We start from the raw sequence: 23149 nt of genomic DNA on the forward strand, positions 1-23149 counted from the left end.
ACAAGATGTAGTTTTACAAGTTTAGTACCTGTGGTGAATTCCTTTCAGACTCAATGAGTTTTTCTCTAGGTTTTTAATTCACGGTTATGTTGAGTTGTACTTGTTTATAAGTTGTTTTCTAGCTACTTTTATATTTTGTTTTGAATTGTTGTTGTTGTGTAGTTGATTTGATGTTGTTGTATTGTTGTTGGAATGTTGTTTTAATTTTATTTATCTATTATTTGTGATAGCAACACAAACACAACACAACATTAACGTTTTGATGAATAAATTTTTTGAAATGACCTCCCTATTATCATTATATTTCCCAGAATTTCAAGTCAGTGTTTTCCATCAAGATTCACAAAACAATTAGATAGCAACTAAAGTATCTATAACAATAAACTGGTAGAATAGAATGTATCTAGAAGGTTTTGATAATTCAATTTTTTAAAATTGAAATTTGGTTCTCGTTAGTGTTTGATTTGTAGTATTTTTGTGATATTTTTTCCATTTTTTCACCCAGGTCTGTTGTGGGTTGAATTGTTGTTGCTTTCCGAAACTTGCATTCATGGAGATCTTCCATTCATCTTCGCTCGATGTCGTGGCTAATTGCTGAAACAAAGCTTCCCACGTGTGTAAATGAGTCTCTCGAACGAATCGTATTTTTGTAAAAAAAACGAGTGTAGCCGTATAAATGTTGAAATAAAGGAGGAACTGTATAAATGTAAATTTTAGATCATACGAGTGTATATAAGAAAAAACCCCTTCTAGAAAATATATCATTTAATTTAGCTAATACAAGTCCTCCCACGTTGGAGACTCAAATTTAGATATAGTTACATTTTAATCCATATAGTCAAACAATAAGAGGATCAATAGTCTTTGCCCCCAACTATTTCCCCTGCCCTTCCCCCACATCTAACACAAATATTTTCCTTTCACTAATAATGAAATCCATTTTTGTCTTTAACAATAAAAAAAAATTGGGACAATTTTGAATTGGTGGTGGTCACATAAGCTATGATGTAATATGTATATGAAGGCGTATTTATTATGAACAATTTGCAAAGCTATATTTATTTATTTATTTATTAATTTTTTAATACCAAGTTGCTCAATACTATATCTCTAATATTATTAATTAGGTTAAACAGGTATACCATCACCCATATTATTTATTATTTTATTGCCCATCACTTATTGAGTTTCTAATTGAAAAAAAAATGTGATTCAACTTAAATTTCAACAAATTAAAAATGTTATCAATGTCCATTGGATTAGTAATAACACTAATTTAATCCATAAATTCCTAAGAAGAGCTATCAAGACAGATACTTTCTATCCAAAACCATGTTTTTTTGTTAGCTTGCATTGGCCACGTCAGCAAATTAGATACGGGATCTCGATGTGTTATTGTTAAAAATGCAAAAGCAAGAAGCACCAGTAATTAACAAAAAATGTATGTATATAAAAAATACTATTTTTCTTGTTAATATAAAAGTAATATTTTTCTATAAGTTATGCTTTCAAACATAACATTTATTTACTAATATTTTTTAGGTTTATATTTTTTTTTAGATACTATATTTTGTCTAGTTATTATGTATTTTGATAAATTATTATTTATATTTTATAAAAGAATTCAAATAAATTACAAGTTTTATTTTGATTTTTTTGTTCATCAAAATCAAATTTAGTGAATTATTTGAATAATTTTATAAAATATAAGATTAAAAAAATAATTTATCAAAATCTAAATAAGTTATGAAAGGTATTAAACCATTTATATTTATTTATTATGATGACTTTATAATAGTATTATTATGCGTCTATATAGCAGTAGCTGAAACCTCATCATAGAAGAGAAGAAGAGGAGTATCGACACGTGGCAGAAGAGTAAATAAACTTAAAGATAATGTTATCCTTTTAAGAAAAGTCATACACCACTGGTTTATAAAATATATCAATTTTAAAAATTATGGCCTATTATTTATTATTTGGTGGATAAATATGTCACATCTGTGTATATAAAAAATTTGGACATTTATAATTTCTTTATTGCTATTCAAATAAACGATTTAAAGAATATATATATAAATGGTTGCTTTTAATATTTCTAACGAGATAAAGTAACATAGGTAAAAAAATAAAAATAAAATAACCCTTTTATTACTATTATATTATTCTATACTTTAATTGAGGAAAATTAATACCATGTAGCCAACTTGCTCATACATTTATGTCAATGTTTTCTATTATTATTATTTTTCATTTAGTAGAAGAGTATTTTAACGTAATAATTTAATTCCGAACATTATAAGGGTACAATTGTCAGTTTAGAAGATTTTACTTTGAGTGAATATCTTTGAATCGTTCGAGGACAAGATATTTAGAAGATATTTTTGACAGGGAAAATATTGCATGTGGATGAACTGGGTTGGAACACATGTTACAAAAAAAACATATGTTTGTACTGCAATTAATAATTAAAAAATATATAAATTAAATACTGTAAAAAATATTACAACAATAAAACATTAGTAGGAATATAAAAAATAATACATTTTGAATATTACAATATGGTGTGTAATATTGTTAGAGAAGTTAAAATTATTGTAAGTTGAAACATCCGTATTTTTTTTTGGAAATTTATTACATGTTACATATGATGTATATATATTATAGCACATAATTTTATTTACAATTTTTAATCCGACACAACCTATTAGGAACACTCATCGGAAGTAAAGACAATCTTCCTAATCATGAAAGGAAGTAAAAAACCATAGCAACTCCGTCACTTTAGAAGGCCAATATCTGCATATATATATATATATATATATACAAATTTTGGCATGAGTTCTGATTAAACCTATAACCTCTTCGTAGTACAAAATTAGAGGCTCACTGCTAGACTAAAATCATAATGGTATGTATTTTTTTGTTGCTATATTCTTATTTTTGCTCACATAATGCGGTATCAAAAGCCATGTGTATATCTTAGTTTATTTGAATAGTAATAATAATTGGTGTTTCCAAATAAAGAAGCAAATTCTAGAAACTAGTCACAAATTTGGTAATACAAGTACATTCTTAATGTGTATAAGAGTTACACATATTTGAATTTGAAGAGAATTTGTAACATTTATTGTTTATAACTTTGATATGTTGTCTTGCATACAAAAAGTTCATGTTTTGGAGTTATTTTGTAATGCTTGAGACATTGCCAATTAATAAAGTAACTCCTAAATCTCCTATGTCCATAAATACTTTTAAAATATTTGCTAGAATAACTGTCACATGATTTCAATTCAAAAGAGATCAAACTCTATAAATGGCTACCACTTGTTTATACAAGTTACTTTACATTCTTATTTTTTTAAACTATATATTGAGAATGTACTAAGCTTGATAAATCCCAAAAGCATTTTCTTGAGAAATACCCTAAAAGTTCTAAAAGAGGTAGAAAAAGTTTTTTTCTTTTTAATTTTTTGGACAAACTACTTATTAGTACTTGTTTAAGTCTTCTTCATCTCCCTCTTATTTCCTTTTGTGTTCTTAGATTTTTTTATTTGTACTATTGTGTTGAGTGTGGTATCTAATTACTACATGTGTAACAACATGTTTAAACCTAATTTTTTTGTACTGTAAATTATTTAACCACAATATACACGGTCATAAAAAAAAAATCACGCAAAAAACTGTTCAAAGATCGAGAACACTGCAAACCCCACCAATAAAGCTTAAAGTGAAATCTTTATAAAAAAATTCTCCGGTATCTTATATCTTACATTGCAAAATTCCGAATAATTAGTCAGCTAAGTGTTTGATTAGTTTATTATTTATTGATATTCCAGTTGTATTCTATTAGCTCCTTTCATATCAGCTTCCATATATAAAGGCTTGAGTCTCATCATCTTTATTTGAGCTCTCCACTTTATTCTTGTATTTTTTTTTCTGCTCTGTTATTACTTTAGCTCACTCTAAGAGATATTAATTAACATAGATTTTTTATTTAAAAATAAATAAATATATAAAAATCTATACCACATTAGAATGTAAAAAATAAATAAATAGTATAAAATATTTAGATGTGAATCCAAGCCAAAAGGTTGTTTTTAAGAAACTTATGCAAAAGAAAAATGAACAAGTAGCATTAATTAACAAAAGTGTTAATTTAAAAGAAAAAATATAGCCAAGTACAAAAGTTACTCAATGATGAAATTTCGTGGTGAAGCTAAAATAGATTTGATGACCAAAGTTTTTATTTTAAATTGAAAAAAAAAAAAGACAGATCCATTTTTAATAATAATAATAATATAAAATATTTATAGTTGTGTCTAGAGAAGACCCCACAACTATGCACTTTTTGGCCTTTCCCTTTCCCTTTCCCTTTCCCTTTTCTTTTCTAAGCAGATCATCTTCTTCTTAGGAATCTGTAATATCTAAACCCAGCCTTACACCTAATCTTCTTCTTCCTTTCCCCAATCTAACTCTCCTTTTCTCTCTTTGCTTTACCCACCTTCTTCTTCTTCTTCTTCTTCTTCTTCTTATTATCCTACAGTTTTAGAAAAAAAAAAACCATTTCTTCCAAGTCCTTCCTATAAAAAAAAAGTCAATACTCGATTTGGGCATATGGGTTTTGCCTGATTTCCAGTTTTTGAGCTTTGGAAGAGCCTATGTTGAAGGAGATTGAATCTTGGGTTGCTTCAAGGTTTAATTTTTATTTAGCTGAAAGTTCATACAGAACATATATGCATATACATATATTGGGTATTTGAGATTTGAATCATTACAAGTTTTAATTTTTCTTACTTCTCTAGGTGGGGTTTAGTGTTAGAGTACTGGGATTTCTTGGTTGATTCCAATCAATCATAGATTTATGAGATAAGGGTGTTTGTGAGTTTGAATTGGATTTGAGAGTAGGAGATGAAGAGAGGAAAAGATGATGGGAAAAGTATGGGACCTATGTTCCCAAGATTACATGTAAATGATACAGAGAAAGGAGGACCTAGAGCACCTCCAAGGAATAAGATGGCTCTTTATGAACAGCTTAGTATACCATCCCAGAGATTTGGTTCTGGAATTCTTCCTCTGAATTCCAAATCTGCAAGCAATATGGTTCCTTCAGCTTCCTCAAGTCAGGTAATTTTTTTTCCCTAGTCACTTTAATTTCTTTTGTTATTCATATGAGATGGGATTCCCATGGCTTTCAAATTAGCAATGACAAAATAGTTCTTTCTTTTATGTGAATTCATATTTTTATGAAGATGTATGTTTATATGGTTTTGTTGGATATTAGCTAGTGAAGAAATGCAACTTTTGAGATTTGGTCGACAAAACTACTCAACAGGAAAGTTGATTAAATGGATGGTACATGGTCTTAGGGGTAATGAATGTGTTTTAATTTAGAAGCTTCATACTTGTTTTGAGCTCTAATTACAAGGTTTTCGATAGATTTTAGTATTATGATTGAGTTTCCAATTGTTAGGAACTATCATATTCTCTTTCTGGTTAAGAGTTCAAATGAGCTTTACGCTTTGTAAGTAAGTTGCACGCCCCTTGACAATTTTCTTTTACTACTTGATAGTAAAGTTGTTCAAAATAGTAGTGTTGTGTGGGCAAGGGATTATTCTGCCATTCCTTATTGGATGGTTTTTATTGTGGCTTTATTTTTCTATTTATTTTTTGGTTTAGGGGTGTGGTGTTGAAAGAAACACAGTCTTTCCTCGCAACGGACCTCCTTCAATGCCTACTCATTGGTCCGAAAATTTCCAGCCTCGTGATTTTGAGGGAAAAATCAGAAATGCTTCTGCGGCCGCGGCACAACATGAGCAGAGAAAGAAGGTAGGAGATGACGATGATGATTTTATGGTTCCTATATTTGTTCAAGCAACAGCAGGTCAGTGTGTCGGTGGAGAAACATTTTCTTCGGTAAGCTCTACTCGTACTGGACAGCCCGTGGGTAGACAAAATATCCATGACAAGAATCCAAAGCAAAATAATTTGACGGCTGCCACTTTTAGCCGAGACCCAGGAAGTGAGAGAAGAGAGGACGTGAGAGCAAATTTCCAAAGTGAGAATCATATTGTGACATCAATTAGAGAGAAGATTGATGGGCCTTCGAAGAAAATCAAAGAATCTTCAAATATGGAAAGCATTGAGCATGCTGTGTCTAATTTTAGCAGGTCATGTGATAGTGGGGTTGGCTTACAAGAGTCTAGAGTTGGGGGGGCACAGCTAGGGAGTGGTGGACAGCGTGATCATCTCAACAAATCAGCAAGGGACATGGAGGGAGGGAATGACTTTCAGCCGAGAAGTGAGTCCCATTGTTGGGTGGAACGTAGCAGATCCAATGAACCTGAGAATGATAGCGACCACAACAGCAATAGCAACAGAACTTGTATCTCCTCACAGCTTGAAGTTGAAAATGTAGATAAATTCGATGATGGCTCTGAGACATCAATGGTGGATTCGATATCGGGCACAGATATCTCTCCGGATGATGTTGTTGGCATAATAGGTCAAAAACATTTTTGGAAAGCAAGAAGAGCAATTGCCAAGTACGTATCTTTGTTCTTTACTTTTAGATAAGGTATCTTTGCTCTTTCTGTTACACGTTGAAAATATGGATGTACTTTGCATGTGCCATGTATGATAGGCTTATTGAGATCTATTTTTTTTCTTCTTATTCTTCTTCAAGGAGAGTAACGAATTTCTAGGAAAATATAAAACTTCTTGTGGCTAGCTTTAGCTTTTCATTATTATGTCAAGTCATATTTAGATTGTTGTATTCGCCATGCCATGGAATATAACTATTAGGAGTACAAATTAACTGCTAATATCAAGATGCTGGAGGATGGTGAAACTTTCACCTGGGAATTCTGAGATCCGTTTTAAAGTGGAATTTTTATGTGCTGAAAGGCCCTCGATAACATTTTAACTGTGGATACTGAATCATCTTACAACAGGGAGACGTCAAGGCGACCCCCGAGACAGCGTATCATCTCATTATTTTGCCCTATGGCATCTGTTTTTGGGTATAATCCTGTCTCGGTTTGGTAGTGCTTGGTTTTCCCTTTGACTACTGGAGAAATTTCTTTTCATGGAAATCGAGGGCCTGGAGCTGTGAGGGAAACAAGAGGAGGAATGTCAATTTGGCAGGGTGGATAAGTAGTGGTGACTTTGTGTTGAGGAGATAATCTCTCCTATAAATATCTGACTGTGCTCATTTGAGATTGTTAAGTAGTGGTAACTTTGTGATGAGGAGATAATCTCTGATAAGATCATATCATGCTTGTTTGAAAATTTCTTAGTTGGTTTTCTTGTTTTCCCCCATGTATTTTTTTCCTTCAATTATTATAAGCAATGTGTCTTTTCTGGGTTGCTTGTTATGATTGAGTGCATGTACATCTTTTGCTATAAAAACGAAGCTGTATATATGCAGAAGTTAACTAACGAGCTCTGTCTTGCATTTCTCTTCTGACTTTTATTTGCAAGATTATAATTACATCTTAATTCTTTGCTTTGCATCAAGATTTCCATTTATTGCATTGCCTTGAATAACTCCATATATATTCTGGTTAAAGAAGTCAGCAAATTGGCTTGACAATTTTTCATATTTCTCCCATCTACAATTTTACTGTAGAGTTAAGTACCATAAATTAATTAGTTCCAAGTAAAACCATAGTTGCTCTTGCATGGGAAGTTAGGTTTGAGGCCTATGGGGTTAGAGGTTCTAGGCTTTGGTGACTGGTATGGGGTGTGTGGATGAGTTGATGTAATTATTATTCTTTTCATTAGTTGTTTTTAAATGGTCTCCATTCCAATTACTTAAATTCAGATTGTTATATCGACCAAGGAGGTCTGAGAAGTTTGTGAGTTTTAAGTATGTTTAAGAGTTGTGTTGAGTGGTAATCAGTTACTGGTCAGTGGTCACTACCTAGGTTAGGTGGGTTTGTCAATAATGCATGTCTCTTTGTAAGATATTACAATGTTCCTGATGCTGCATCATACCCAGTAGTCGATTCTTGCGTTACCTTCAGTTGGTTTTATGTTTGCCAATGTTCATTTGGTAACTATGGAAATATGTTCTTGATTCAACTCCTGTTACTCTCTACAGTCAGCAAAGAGTATTTGCAGTTCAACTATTTGAGTTGCATAGATTGATAAAGGTATGCCACTCTATAATTCTTCTATCAAAAGGTAGTATTATAGCAACTGATGTTGCTGCATCAAGTGTTTATTGCTCAGAAAATCATACATAGCTTATCTTTTTATTTTCCGATAGGTCCAACGATTGATTGCTGGATCACCAAATATCATGCTTGAAGATGGTGACATCTTAGAAAAATCCTCCTTGAAGAGCTATCCAGCAAAGAAACTTTCACAGGAGTATGTTGTTGTAAAGCCACTCCCTGTTATTGCTTGTTGCAAAGACGATTCAGAGAAGCCAAATCAAAAAATGGAGTTTTCTGCAGAAAATGCAGTTGGGAAAGAATCCTTTTGCTCTATCGAAACAACTAGTCATTTTATGAACTACGGACCATACATGGGACATCTGCAGACAGTGGCTACCATGACCGATAATGGAATGGGTCCTTGGGGTTTCCATCAACCACCAGGTCCTCAGTGGTTGGTTCCAGTAATGACTCCTTCTGAAGGCCTTGTATACAAGCCATACATGGGACCTGGAATGATGGGAGCAGGTTTTGGAGGGCATGGACCTTTTGGTTCAGGTCCTGTTCCAGGTAATTTCGCCAATTCAGCCTATGGAATCCCAGCTTCGGATCATCAAGGAATCGGGGTTTTCCCCGGTACTTATCCAGTTAGTCATCCGTACTATCCCCCGTATGGCATGCCAATGTCTAATTCAATAAAGTCAGGTTTGGCAGTTGAAGAAGGCAGCCAGTTTTCAGGACCTGGTGCGCACGGTGAGATTGGTCAGATACCTGGGGCGGAAGTCCATTCAAACACGGAGCAACAGGGCTCCTGTAATCTGCCAACCAAGAAGAGTGTATCCGTTCCCAAAGCCAGGAAGTTTCAGGCATCTAAAGGCAGTGTTGATTTTCAAGGAAGTACAGCTAACAGTCCTAGAGTTGGGAGAACAAAAGAAAATGGGTCGAGTCACAATGCTCCTCCTACGGCTCCTGTTGTTCCAGAGGTTGCTTCTTCTCAGCCTGATCATCATCATCACGATGATACTGACCAGCCAATCCGAGTGATCAAAGTCGTACCCCACAATGCGAGGACCGCAACCGAATCAGCTGCTCGGATATTCCGATTCATACAACAAGAGAGAAAGAAAACAATTTGAATCGGTCTAGATTACTTTTATGTTTCTATCTTGTGTTTGTAACGGAATTTCAGTTCCCCTTTGTTTTTGACCAAGTAACTGTAGTATATTCAGACAACGTGCATGGCATAGCTGTGGAAGATCACTACTACCGTTGAGTGTAACATAAAATATATACATAAATATGGTGTCTCTTTCAAGTTTCGTATGTAGTGGAGCTGTAGAGGCATTGAATTTTGGAATGAGGTCTAGATTTCCTCTTGGGTTGCCTCAAAGTTGAAACTTGGCAACCATACTTTATTTTAGTATAGTTTCTTTACTAGTTTGATAAATTTCTTACATCTATGATTCACACACATCCAATTTCTAACACCAAACAAGGTTTTTTTTTTATGATAAAATTCACTAAAAAAACTTATAAAAATACAACATGTAGTAGAGCAAATGGGACATTATACTACATACCCTACTCACCCACCCTACTCACCCTGTTTTCAATCTGTTCCTTGTTTTCAAACTAGTTTGATTCAATTTCTACTCAGTTCATCATTTATGCTCGTGAAGGAAACAATTACTCTAATTGTCTTTGTTGTCGTATTAAGTTTATGTTTATAAATGAGGATTTAATTTTTTTTTCTTTGTTTTCTTGAGCTAATTGTAACCATTATCCATTATTATGTTAATGTTGTTCTTTTAATTTAATGTTTGTTTCCGATGTGGTATTTTGGTATGGACTAGAAAAAGGTCTATGCCACATCATTCAAATAAAAAACCAAAAAATATACCCTAGTAATAATCCCTTTAAATATATAATAATAAATAAATATAAAAGGAATTATTATTATTATGATTTGCATAATCAATAATATTCAATATAATGAATAGAACAAGTAAGTCTTCTAATCTAAGGACAAAGTGGATTTTTGCCCGGGCCACCAAAATAAAAGGTGGGCTCAACCCCATACTTGACCTGATTCAAGGCCGAGTAGCAGTAGTCCTCATCGGCCCAAGTGTCCACCCATTCAGGGTACTTGAGCGACATCGAATAGTCCATAATTCTTACGTTTTTCACATAAGAGGCAAACCCATGGAGCGCGCTGGCTGCCTCACCGCTGCCCATGGCCGTAGTTGTGTGAGGCTTTTTCCTGACGTTTGGGCTGTACACTTCCCCACCCCATTGCACCATTATGGCGCTTTGTTTCAAATACCCGAACAGACTCCCTGGCCAGTACCCTACTCCCACATCCTGTCCCAATTTAAGCCACCAATTCCCTGTGTTCTCATCCTAAAAAAAAAAGCACAAAACCAATCACTAGCATACTTATTACATTGCCGAGATCCCAATAATTAATATTATATTTGAAATCCTTTCGATCAAAACACATAGTCTAACCAGATAATAACACAGACACAAACCTACCTGTGTAATGGTGACCGGGAGTTCGTACTGGGGTCCCCTTTCTGTTGACCAAGGCTCGAGGGTTCCGCCCAGAACTACCTTTGGATTGGTTTGAACAAAACCTGAGCAGGTTAGGTCAAAGCAACCTGTTGATTCATACTGATCTTTCTACATATATAAAAAAATAATCAATTAATAATTATAATAATATCACAATTTATTATATGTATGTTTTGAAAATGAGGAGCACTTACTGTCCAATATACGAAGAGTCTTGTGGCTGTATCACCATATAACTTTGGGTTTACCTGTGTAAAATAAAAAACAAAAAATTAAGCACATAATGGTGTTGTTTGGTAACCATTTAAAAACAGTTTTTTATTTAATTAATTTAAAATTTGATAATTAAAGTTTAGTAACTCTATTTTTATTTATTATTTTTTTAAAATTTTAAATAAAATGTATTAAATTTTGAAAATAGAAAATTTTTACTTTCAAAATTTTTTTAAATTGTTTTCAACTTTTAGTCTTCAAATCACCACTTCATTTTATATTGTTAAGCAAAACATAAAAATAAAAATTATCAAACGCATTTATTATTTTTTATTTTTTATTTTTAAAAACAAAAAACAAAAATAGTTATCAAATATATTTTTATTTTTTAAAAATAAAAAACAAAAATAAAAATGATATTTCCATTTTTGTGTTTAAAAAATTCAAAAATAAAAATATTAGATTTTTGAGGAGGAACTAATGATAATGATAATTACCACCCAACCAGCTTCGATGCTCTCAAAGAGGCCTGAAATTCCAGCCTTAAGCCAGATTTGACCAGTTGAGTACTCGTCTGCTACAACAAAAGGGTTCCAAATATTTAAATTTCCTTGAGCTCCCATGTAATTGTACCCAAGTGTCACTAGCATAGCCACCTGTATAATATAATATAATATAATTAATTATGTAAAATTCATGTAATAATGACTCAATTAAATTAATTAAGACGTCCAATATCAATTCTGACTACTTATTCCTTACAGAACGATTGGATACAGGTGCTTGAGTGAAACGGGTGCCGTTTTTCAAAACGACAGGTTTCGGGCTGTCGTTTCGTGTGGTGGTGTTCGTTGCCTGGCTAAGAACGTGATAAGGGTTCTTTTGGCCGAAACGTCGGAGAGAGTCGGCTCTGGCTAAGTCTTTCCTTTGGATTCTGCGAATGGGAATGGTTCCTTCTGGGCAGAAACCTCCGTTTCTCTGCCATGTTTGTGAAAAAACGACAGCTTTTGAGGTGTCGTTTTCAGTCGTTTGTGTCTCAAAATCGCTGGGTTTCATCTGCATTTTGAAAATTAGTATATGATTAATTAATAACAAGTTAAAAGAATGAGCAACATATATACATATATATATATATATATGTTCGTGGACCTGAATAGTGTGGTTCTTCAAAGCTGGATGATCAAAAGCAGGCTGTTTATACATATCAATACAGTCTATAATATCTCCATCACTACTCTGCAAATATATATTTACATATATAATTCAAAATCATGTATATATAGTCAGAAAATAAAAGTAAAAATTCAGTGTATGTGTAAATATATATAACCTTGATAGTCTTAAGCGGAGGCTTATTGAGAAGCTTCAGCTTCAAATCAACTTCATCGAGAGTTTGATTAGTGATTGACGTAGCTGCTTTTGCATAGTGAGAAAAGAGATCCAAATTCACTGCTAATGAGAAAATTATTAGTATTAGAGTACTACTAACACTACTCTTACTCCTCTCCATTTCTATATACCACAAACCCAGAACAAGGCTACCTATATATATATATATATATATATATATAGAGAGAGAGAGAGAGAGAGAGGAGTATTTTGTATGTATATATTTAATGTGTTATAATGAGATAGCTGGCTCATGAAGTTTTAGTATAAGTCTACGTTGTCACTCACTATATATAGAGAAGTACATATGTTAAATACTTTAAAACAAATAAATACTATATATACTCTCTTAATTTCATAATATTTATCCTATATGTTTTTATTCACGTGTACCTTTTTTGGATTATAGCAATACTCAAATTTTGTAATCGAATACGTTATTTTTTTTATAATTATCTCTCCCTTAATAAATCCTATTTTATTAAAGGAAAATTCTCCTATTAATACAGATGCAAAATATGGATGTACCTACATTTCTTTTGTTATTTTCGTCAACTTAGATTAATATAATCTCAACTATTTTAGATGACACTCTACAAATTTGAATAATTTATTAGAGTTCAATATAAAATATTTTACACGAGTATAAAAAAAAAACAAATATATAATAGACTTTTTAAAGCATATTTTTTGTACGGTAAATTATTTAAAAAAAATTTAATTTATTAATACTCTAAATAACTACAAAAAAACACAATTATATAATTATCCACATATAAAAAAAAGATAGAGAAATAGGAAAGTAGTATGTTTTAATAACTGATATTGAAAAGAATTATATATATATATAAAAAAAAATAGTATTTTAGTCAAATATATAAGAAGCTAAAATAGTATAATTCTTATTTTATATGTAATGATGAGTTAGGTCTTTATTATTTCCAGTTATATATATGTGAAGTCTTTTACTCAAGGTGTCTGAGAAACAGTTCCCTAATTGAGTTTGGCCTTTTATTTAATTAAACATATTTCCATTTCTATTATATCCTAATTAAAGGAAAACTAAAAATAAAAACAAGAAAGAACGTTATGAGAAACATTTTTTTTTATTAATTGCATTCTTATTCTCTAGATAATATACAATTAATTTACGATAAGATATATACTTTATTTAAACACGTTGATAAATGATAATCTTAAAAAATAGTCTTTATCCTGATATCGAGCCATAATAACAAAATAATTGGTGTATTAAATAACTTCGTTAAATGTATATATAAGATAATAACTTTTATTTTATAATATTTTCTTTTTCATATTGATCTTTAGTTTAGAGTAGAAGCTTATAAAATTAAAATTAACTAATGTAAACTTATTATAATAGTAAATTTTATTTCTTAATATATATATTAATAATTTGTTATTTGGTGAGATTTTTTTTTAAAAAAAATCCATACATTGAGCCTTAATTTTATAAAAAAACAAGCTTAGTAGACATTGATAAATAATCTTACATTTCAAAATATAAGAAAAATAGATTTTATGTTATCTTTTTTTTACTTAATTGTACTATATGCTATTTTATAGATTCAATTTTCATAATTTTTCTTTTTAAAATTGGAGCATGGTGCAAAATGACCCTTAATATTGTGTGAAAGTAAGTAAATGTCCATGTTTTTAATTTTGTAGTAAAATAGTCTAATCATCTATTTAATATCACATACTACCAAATACACCATTTAATAAATTATTATTTTATTCTAAATATTTTAATATTATGGTATATGTATATTAGTTTTGTTTAATTAGTTTTTATTTTAAAGTTATTTTGATTTTTTTTCGTTTTTTATGGGTTGTTGAATGATATACAATACCACAAAATATATATACTGAGTTGAAAAATAATATACCATCAAAACTTACAAAATTATTACTAAAAAATGTATATACTATGCTAACAAAGTTATATAATACCATTAAAATGTATATACCATGATACAAAATTATATACTACCACTATGTATAATAAAATAGAAATTAAATATCACAAAAAAAAATTATATACTATACCACAAAAAACATATGCACTAGTTGAAAAATAATATACCAACAACTTATAAAAAACTTAAAAAATCAATATAACTTTAAAATAAAAACTAACTAAACAAAATTAATATACATATACCACTATATTAAAGTCATACAGTCTTAAATAAATAAATAAATTATATAAAAAGGCAATTTAGGTAATCAACAATGTAAAATGGTCATTTATCTACAATTTTAAAAATGAGGACATTAGTTTCTTGATAGCTTTATTTTGGGCTATTTTCTATAATTTTTCTTTAAAAATTTGTACTGTAATTAAATTATTATATTTTTTGCACTAATTTTAGAATTATTAAAATTAAACTTTAATTAATATTTGTTTTCAGTCACGAAGTATATATAAATGAAATGAAGTGTATATAATGAAACAAAATATATATGGTCGCGGTATATACTTATTTTACAAACAAATTACATTTTTGGATAAGAATATATACTATATGAACAAATTCATATTTCTACAAATATAGATTTATATATATATATATATAAAAATATATATATAAATGATAATATAAGTTGCTTTAGATTGAGTTAATTGGTAAGTATGCGAGTGGTGGTGGTTCTTGGTGCATGGTTTGTTTAATAAATAACTATTTGTTACTGAACCAAGAGTTCTTATTATTTAAGGACTTATTTCTCTCCTTTGTACAGAGATTTTACACATTCAATAAAAAAAACGTACGATTGTCTCTAATACTCTCCACTCTCTCTAATTTCTTACTCAATGCTAAAAAAAATAATTTGTCAATTAAATAACTTTGTTAAATGCATATATAAGATAATAAATTATCTTTTATATAATCATTTTTTCATATTGATTCTCTAGTAGAATAAAAAGCTCATAAAGACTATACATGTAATTATTTATCCACAATGTGTACACTCCCTTGTTATAGCTGATATTCTCAGCACCATGAAATCATTTTTCACTTCAAAAAATAAAATTTGTTACAATAGAAAACTTACTTTTATTAATATATATAATTGTTATTAGTAGAAGGTAAATAAATTATTTAGATCGAGTTAATTGGTAAGTGTGGCAGTGGTGGTGGTTCTTGGTGCATGGTTTGTTTTCTTGTAATGGCCAGAAATAAAGCATCTCAAATATTTGCCATATGCCACATCAATTGATCTCTTAATAATTATTATCGCTCGAATATTTCTTGAAAAACAAAAGATAACACTAATAAAGAACTGTTATTATTACACTACTACAAATCCAATCTCTAAGGGCAAAGTGTATTTCGACCAGGGCCACCAAAATAAAAGGTGGGCTCAACCCCATACTTAACCTCATTGTAGGCCGAGTAGCAATAGTCCTCATCCGCCCAAGTGCCCACCCAACTAGGGTACTTCAACGACAAAGAATAGTCCATAATCCTCACCCCTTTCACATAGCTCGCCGACCCATGGAGCAGCCGGGCGAACTCCCCGCTCCCCATGGCCGTCGTTGTGTGAGGCTTTTGCCTCACATTTGGGCTGAACACTTCCCCGCCCCACTGCACCATCACCGCGCTGTGTTGCAAGTACCCGAACAGACTGCCCGGCCAGTACCCTACCGGCACGTTTTGTCCAAGTTTAAGCCACCAATTCCCTGCCTTTGGATCCTATTTATATTTATTTGGAAGAAGAAAAAAAAAGTTTAAATTATAAGATAAATTTAAATCCAAATTATTGTTAAAAAAATATATATTGTTTTTTACCACAACTTTACGTTTTAATTAAATATCAGATATATTTTAGAGAAATCATATTTTTGTAATATAAAAATATTCAAATTAAACCATATAAAAAAACCATTTTATTGTAACTGGTAACTGGTTATTACCAGTGTAATGGTAACTGGGAGTTCGTATTGGGGTCCAGATTGGGTTGACCAAGGTTCAAGGGTTCCACCCAAGACTACGTTTGGATTGGTTTGAACAAAACCTGAGCAAGTCAGGTCAAAGCAACCTTTTGATGTGTACCCATCCGTCTATACATTTACATATATATATATATAATCAGTATATTATAATTAACTAATAACCATAAAATTAAAAAATATTTAAATAAATAAAAAGAATGAACACTGAACAGTACTATACTATACTATACTTACTGTCCAATATGCAAAAAGTCTTGTGAGTGTATCACCATACAACTTTGGGTTTACCTATGCATAACAAAAATCAAATTTAATTAAAATATGTAAATGTGTTTAATTATTTGGTCAATCATTATTATTAATATTATTATTATATATGAGGAATTACGTACGACCCAGCCTGACTCGATGCTCTCAAAGGTGTCTGCAAGGCCAGCCTTAAGCCAGATTTGGCCAGTTGAGTATTCATCTGCCAAAACTCTTGGGTTCCATACATTTATACTTCCTTGAGCTCCTATGTAATTGTACCCCAAAGTCACTAGCAAAGCCACCTATATATATATAATTAAATAATATTACTAATAAATTTTAAATTTTAAAAGAAAAAACGTTTCAATATTATCATTCCTTACTGAACGATTGACTATATCGGGTAGGGAGACACTTCGGGTGTCGTTTAGCAAAACGACAGAGTTTGCCACGTCGTTTCTTGTGGTGTTCAACTTCACGGCGTTGCTAAGAACAACGTGATAAGGGCTCTTTTGGCCGAAACGTCGGAGAGAGTCGGCTCTGGCTAAGTCTTTCCTTTGGATTCTGCGAATGGGAATGGTTCCTTCTGGGCAGAAACCTCCGTTTCTCTGCCATGTTTGTGAAAAAACGACAGCCTTTGAGGTGTCGTTTTCAGTCGTTTGTGCCTCAAAATCGCTGGGTTTCATCTGCATTTTGAAAATTAATATAAGATTAATTAATAAACAGTTAAAAGAATGAGCAACATACATATATATAAATATATATATATGTGGGTGGACCTGAATAGTGTGGTTCTTCAAAGCTGGATGATCAAAAGCAGGCTGTTTATATATGTCAATACAGTCTATAATATCTCCATCACTACTCTGCAAATATATATAAACATTTATTTTATCATTAGAAAAAAAATCAGTCACATTAACCCAGAAAAACCCAAGTAGCAAAAAGTACAAAATCCATAAGTACGTATTCAAAAAATCATTTATATAAGCTATAACCTTGATAGTCTTAAGTGGAGGCTTATTGAGAAGCTTCAACTTCAAATCAAGTTGATCCAGCAGAGTTTGACTATAATTGATTGACCTGCTAGCTGCGTTTGCACAGTGCAAAATCACTACTAATAAAAATGAAAAAATGGGTGTTAGAGTAGAACTAGTGTTACTCTCCATTTCTAAACCACAAACTCAGAACCACAAGCTATAGCTTTGCTTAGACGATAAGACCGAGAAAGAAGAATCTTTTAAAAATGAATAATATTTAGGCAAAAGCAGAGCTGGCCTGGCTCATCAAATGTAGTGAATTATCATTCTCTATTTATAGTGAAATTGTTTTTCTTTATGTAAATAAATTAATTAATTAATTAATACAAATGATTATTAATTTGGTAATAGGTATCAGAATTTTATTCACATAACTTATTTCCTTATAAATCAAGACGAGTCAAACATGTGAATAATGATTTTTTACATCAAATATTTACAACAAAATTTATTACTTTTTCCTACTTATTTTTTAATTATTATTTTTAAGATAATACTATATAAATGTATTATTATTATTATTATATCTAGTTGGATGCTTCTGTATTTACACTTTTTTTCCCTCTCCTGAGAGTTCTTCACTTTCTTTTTATCTAAATTAATTCTTCATAAAATTTTAAAATTTCTTTTCACCCCTTTTTTTATATGTTTATTAAATTACAATATTAATGCATACAATACGATACATATTAATATTGTAATTTTACAATTAATTTTGATTCTAATAAAATAATATTTTAAATTTTAAATTATTTATATTTTTATCAGTTCTTATTTTGAGTTAAAAATAAATAAAATTAAAAATTGCGAGGTGCTAGTTTTTTATTTCTAACTCTAATAGTATATATGAAGTAAGGTGAATCATCTTATTAATTATAGTATTTCGTAATTAATATCCATTTATTTTAAAGCTTATCCTTTATTATGGAAAATAAATAAAACCCTTATTAATTATTCTACTCTACAGGGCTCGAAAACGTACGTTAATTTGTGAGCAAAACTCAATTATATGAAAAGTAATTTATGCAAACTTCCAAAAATGATTAATTATGAGAAACAGTTTCCTAACTGAGTTTGACCTTTTATGCTTGCTAATTAAATATTTTTCCATTAGAACATATATATATATATATATATGTGTGTGTGTGTGTGTATATCGTAACTGAAGCAAAACCCAAAAATAAAACACTTAAAAAAGAGAAGAATTATAGAACGTTATCATGTATTGTCACTTTATGAAATAAACATATTCATTTTTCCATAATGCGAAAAACACTAATTAATAAATTTCTTTTCTTTTTTTATGTGCACCACTATAGTAAATTGCATATGCACGATAATGTTTAATTAGTTAACGATAATTTATATACTTAACAAAAATTGAATGTGCAGTTAAATAATAAAACATTTTTGGTCTTGGCTCCAGCTATATATGATGTGTAATAAATTATTAAATTTGTTAAATGTATATATAATTAAAAAATAAATTTTCATTCGTATAAATGAGATATTTCAGAGGTAGAACTATATTAAATACAAAAATGAATTTATATCGTCAAGAGTATCATTTTATCACAATTAAATAACTTTATTTGATAACAATATCTCCTCTATATATCTTTTCTTCTTCTTAAGTGTGTAGATATAACATAAATTTTTTATTTTAGCAGTTTTTTTTTGTTGAATATTCTAAATATTTAATGGAATATACTTTTAAAATAAATTAAAAATAAATATTTATTAATTATATTAATATATAAATTTAAATATTATAAAATATCATTAGATATTTATTAATTATATTAATATAAATTCAAATGTTATAAAATATTATTATTATAATGATATTTAATACTGAAATAGATATAAATTCAAATATTATAAAATATTATTATTATAATAATATATAATACATAATAGATACATTATATATAAATGTAGTGTGTGTATAAATAGTATGATTGTGTAACTAAATAAAAAATTAGAATAATATTTATAAGAATAAAGAATTTTTTTTACCAATAATTGAGGTGTGATTTGAATAATATCATAAATGTTTTGTAACTTAGGATAGTTTGTGGTCTAAAAGGTTATCCTATTATTAAAAAAAAACTATAAACTCTATTTTGGTTTAATTTTTCTTTTAATATGTTATGTCATTCTTTTATATATAATATTATTTATTTATTTATTTAAAATTTATATAAAAATCATAAAAATAATTAATAAATTTTCAAAATAAAACTAAATAAACGTTAACAATATAACTAAATATGTAAGAACAATTTTTTTATTATAGTCCCATATCCAAACAGAAAGATAACTAGACATCCATGAATGAAAAATTACCATGCATGCATGCATGTATAATCTTGTACGTAGCCAATAATTCAAGTATATATATATAAATAATTAAATAATTAATCAAGGGCACATTGGATTTTTTCCTGGGCCTCCATAGTAAAACTCAGGATCAACAATGTAATCTCCAACATAGAGAACATCGTAGCAGTTGAACTCATCGGTGAATGTTTCAACCCATTCAGGGAACTTCAAGGCAGCAGAATTGTCGTGGATTCGAATTCTCTTGATGATTCCTGAGTAGCCAAACATTGTGTCTGGGAAGCGGCCGCTTCCCATTCCGGTGGCGGTGTGTGGAGTGTGGCCGACGGTGGTGCTGTACACCTCGCCGCCCCACTCCACACTCTCCGCATTCGAACGTAGGGCCTCGAATATCTCCCCCGGCCAATACCCTATTTTTATCTTCTCTCCATATTCCACCCACCAGTTGTTTGTCATAGGATCCTGCTATAAGTTAATTAATTAATAATATACATTCTTAATATGTAACCAAATAGAGTTGAAATCAAGAATGTTAATTTGTATGGTAACATTAAAAAATAATCTATTTTTTCACTAATAATTACTCCTATATAGTTCTGAAATTAATAATATTTTTATTGTCCAAATATATACGTAGAGAACGACTACAATGCACATTTTTTTTTGCAACATCGGTGCATCTTTTTTCTATTTCGGCACCAGGATAGATATAATACTAATTTTTTTTATATCAAGGTGTTCATTGTAGGTATTTAGAATATCCTACAAATTTTCAAAAAATTTCGAATAGTTTACGAAGCCAAAAACAGAGTTCAAACTGTCAAATTTTACATGCATACACAAAAAAATAGGCATGCGTGCAACAGACTATTTAGACATCTGTTTCGATACTATAATTTATTCAGAATTTACCTTAAAAATATATGAAAAGTAAATATGAAAAAAATATATTATTTACCTTAAAAATGTAAACGGTTATTTGGTAAGGAAGGGCATTAGGGAGGGGTAAGGGGTAGATTGCTGCACCAAGAGCTATTTCATTGCTCGTTTGAACGAAACCAGGGCATGTCAGGTCAAAGCAACCAGTTGTTCTTGAACCATCACTCTATAAATATATATATACAATACATATCATAACATAATATTTATCTGTAAATTATTATTATTATTATTATTTTATATATAATAAGTTTATTATTATCATTATTACCGTCCAATATACAAAGAATCGAGTCTGTCTGTCCCCATAAACACTCGGGTTCACCTGAAAAAAAATTACAAATTACACATACACATACACATACACATACACATACACATACACATACACATACACACATAATTAATTAAGAGTAGTAGTAGTAGTAGTAGTACGTACAGCCCATCCAGATTCAACGCTCTCGTAGTCATAGTAAGGACCGTTATTGAGAGAAACTTGAGAAGTGGTGTACTCATCGTCCTTCTCCACATTAGGATTGAACACTTTGATATCTCCTTTAGCTCCTAAATATCTATACCCTACTGTAAGCAGTATCGCCTTCTGATATATATACATACATATATAAACATCATCATCATAGAGACAGAGATAGAGATAGATTATATAGATTGTTTAGGTAGGTAGGTAGGTAGGTACCGAGTGATTTGCGAGTTGAACTGAGGAGAAGTTGTTGTTAGTATGAAAGTAGTAGTGTGGTTTCCTTATGGCCCTGCTGCTAAGTGGCTGCTGGTTCATGGTTCGTCGAACTGGTATGGTTCCCTTTGGACACCTCACTCCTCTTCTTTTCCATACTTGTCTTACTTCCATTCCCATATTCTTACTATGAAAATCTTCACCCTCAATAATATCATTCTTATTTCCCTCAAAGCTGGGTGCCATCTGTTCTCTTCTCTTCTACTAATTAATTATTCTCAAAATTAATGTTATAATATATAATTAACAGTACGTAGTACTATATATATGTGTATATATAAAATAGTGATGATGACCTGGATGGTATGATTACGTAGAGCAGGATGATCAAAAGCTGGCTGCTTGTACACCTCAATACAGTCAATAATATCTCCATCTTCACTCTACATCTCCATCGATCATCCCCAATTAACAATAATAATAATTAATTAATAACAAACTTATTGTCTACTTTATTAATTTATATAAATACCTGTATGGTCTTGAGGATATGGCTTGTTTTGGTTCCAACTTTCTGATCAGTAGCAGTTGATAATAGCATACAGAAACTCATAATCATAAAGGTCACTCCCAAAACTACCTCAAAACAGGACATTTTCATCAATATATATTTATATGTCTCTGTCTCAAACTACAATTTCATATGAATATGTATGACACTAAACCATATAATATTCTACACAATATATATTCTGATTGATTTCTGTAGAAAATTAATCAAATCACTTTTGGAGAGAGAGAAAATTAATTAATTAATCTAATAAGAAGGGGTGTTTTTCTAAATTAATATTTTGTTAATTAGACATTCAAAAAATATTTCAGTGGTACGTACGTAATATGAACAGAATAAATTGCATGATTCAACTTCACCTTAATATGATCATCTACTTTTCATGTTGACCGTATATATAATCTATTTTAAATGCTATAAATGGTATATACATGGACTGAACTAAGGCGGGCCAGGCCCACTCCTAGAGCCCCTTAATCCAATGGCCTATTTTTTAAAATTCTTTTTAAAAATACCATGAACATTTAGAAACTTACTACAAAAAAGACTCATTAATCATTATCTTTAATATTTCGTAAGGCCCAATATATAGTGTATTTAGACATTAGAGGGGTCTTTCATTAATGTTTTTAGCAAGGATGGATTCACATTTACAAATTTATATAATATTTTTAACTTCAACAAATTTTGAACCAAAAAAAAACATATTATTCACTCTTTTAAGTATGGTCATTGTATTAGGTGGTTATTTTTTATCATTAATGTGTTATTTACTGGTAGCTAAGCAAGTGCTTATTTAAGGACTAATTTCTCTCCTTTGTACAGAGAGTTTACACATCCAATAAATACAATTATTTTACTCTCACTGGATCGTTGGCTATATATATATATGTAAAAAAAATATGAATGCTTAGAAATGAGGCGAAGAGATTCAAATCCCCACACCTAAGGTATGAATGCATGCTTAGAGAATTAATAATAAATTTCCTCTAATTC

At 30.3% G+C, this 23149-nt stretch overlaps 4 protein-coding genes across 5 annotated transcripts; 1 reads left to right on the forward strand and 3 right to left on the reverse strand.

Moving 5' to 3' along the window:
- Positions 1-4342: 4342 nt before the first annotated feature.
- LOC133803177 (protein EARLY FLOWERING 3) lies at positions 4343-9522 on the forward strand. 2 transcript variants are annotated; one of them, XM_062241143.1, is made up of 5 exons: positions 4343-4696; positions 4806-5127; positions 5680-6545; positions 8105-8156; positions 8273-9522. In XM_062241143.1, the coding sequence occupies exons 2-5, from the start codon at positions 4912-4914 to the stop codon at positions 9296-9298; spliced, it is 2160 nt and encodes a 719-aa protein (XP_062097127.1). In that variant the 5' UTR covers positions 4343-4696; positions 4806-4911; the 3' UTR covers positions 9299-9522. The 2 variants fall into 2 exon arrangements, with proteins under 2 accessions (XP_062097127.1, XP_062097128.1); XM_062241144.1 differs by lacking the exon at positions 4343-4696 and having other exon boundaries at positions 4988-5127; positions 5285-6545.
- A 659-nt stretch (positions 9523-10181) lies between these two features.
- Positions 10182-12459, reverse strand: LOC133804356 (protein neprosin-like). Its single transcript, XM_062242520.1, has 7 exons — positions 12280-12459; positions 12099-12185; positions 11712-12005; positions 11447-11605; positions 10931-10984; positions 10698-10844; positions 10182-10562 (listed from the first exon to the last, which is right to left on the reverse strand). The coding sequence occupies exons 1-7, from the start codon at positions 12457-12459 to the stop codon at positions 10182-10184; spliced, it is 1302 nt and encodes a 433-aa protein (XP_062098504.1).
- A 3217-nt stretch (positions 12460-15676) lies between these two features.
- Positions 15677-17735, reverse strand: LOC133804357 (protein neprosin-like). Its single transcript, XM_062242522.1, has 7 exons — positions 17565-17735; positions 17346-17432; positions 17140-17252; positions 16710-16869; positions 16552-16605; positions 16279-16425; positions 15677-16057 (listed from the first exon to the last, which is right to left on the reverse strand). The coding sequence occupies exons 1-7, from the start codon at positions 17733-17735 to the stop codon at positions 15677-15679; spliced, it is 1113 nt and encodes a 370-aa protein (XP_062098506.1).
- Positions 17736-20030: 2295 nt separating this feature from the next.
- On the reverse strand, positions 20031-22195 carry LOC133804359 (protein neprosin-like). Its single transcript, XM_062242523.1, has 7 exons — positions 22115-22195; positions 21939-22025; positions 21586-21843; positions 21328-21489; positions 21160-21213; positions 20908-21054; positions 20031-20411 (listed from the first exon to the last, which is right to left on the reverse strand). Exons 1-7 carry the CDS (start codon positions 22193-22195, stop codon positions 20031-20033), a joined length of 1170 nt encoding a protein of 389 aa, XP_062098507.1.
- Between the last annotated feature and the right edge of the window lie 954 nt (positions 22196-23149).

Source organism: Humulus lupulus, chromosome X, assembly GCF_963169125.1.
Source record: "Humulus lupulus chromosome X, drHumLupu1.1, whole genome shotgun sequence".
NCBI classification, from domain to species: domain Eukaryota; kingdom Viridiplantae; phylum Streptophyta; class Magnoliopsida; order Rosales; family Cannabaceae; genus Humulus; species Humulus lupulus.

Excerpts from the sequence above, each read along its gene's own strand:
- LOC133803177 (XM_062241143.1), top strand. The coding sequence starts at position 4,912 with ATGAAGAGAGGAAAAGATGATGGGAAAAGTATGGGACCTATGTTCCCA. Across the intron at positions 5,128-5,679 it reads CTTCAGCTTCCTCAAGTCAG|GGGTGTGGTGTTGAAAGAAA; the intron begins GTAATTTTTTTT and ends TTTTTGGTTTAG. Across the intron at positions 8,157-8,272 it reads AGTTGCATAGATTGATAAAG|GTCCAACGATTGATTGCTGG; the intron begins GTATGCCACTCT and ends ATTTTCCGATAG.
- LOC133804356 (XM_062242520.1), bottom strand. The coding sequence starts at position 12,459 with ATGGAGAGGAGTAAGAGTAGTGTTAGTAGTACTCTAATACTAATAATT. Across the intron at positions 12,006-12,098 it reads TGAAGAACCACACTATTCAG|ATGAAACCCAGCGATTTTGA; the intron begins GTCCACGAACAT and ends TTCAAAATGCAG. Across the intron at positions 10,985-11,446 it reads GCATCGAAGCTGGTTGGGTG|GTAAACCCAAAGTTATATGG; the intron begins GTAATTATCATT and ends TATTTTACACAG.
- LOC133804357 (XM_062242522.1), bottom strand. The coding sequence starts at position 17,735 with ATGGAGAGTAACACTAGTTCTACTCTAACACCCATTTTTTCATTTTTA. Across the intron at positions 16,870-17,139 it reads TGCCCAGAAGGAACCATTCC|GGTGGCTTTGCTAGTGACTT; the intron begins CATTCGCAGAAT and ends TATATATATATA. Across the intron at positions 16,058-16,278 it reads TCCCAGTTACCATTACACTG|GATCCAAAGGCAGGGAATTG; the intron begins GTAATAACCAGT and ends AAATATAAATAG.
- LOC133804359 (XM_062242523.1), bottom strand. The coding sequence starts at position 22,195 with ATGAGTTTCTGTATGCTATTATCAACTGCTACTGATCAGAAAGTTGGA. Across the intron at positions 21,055-21,159 it reads GATTCTTTGTATATTGGACG|AGTGATGGTTCAAGAACAAC; the intron begins GTAATAATGATA and ends ATATATTTATAG. Across the intron at positions 20,412-20,907 it reads TAACCGTTTACATTTTTAAG|GATCCTATGACAAACAACTG; the intron begins GTAAATAATATA and ends AACTTATAGCAG.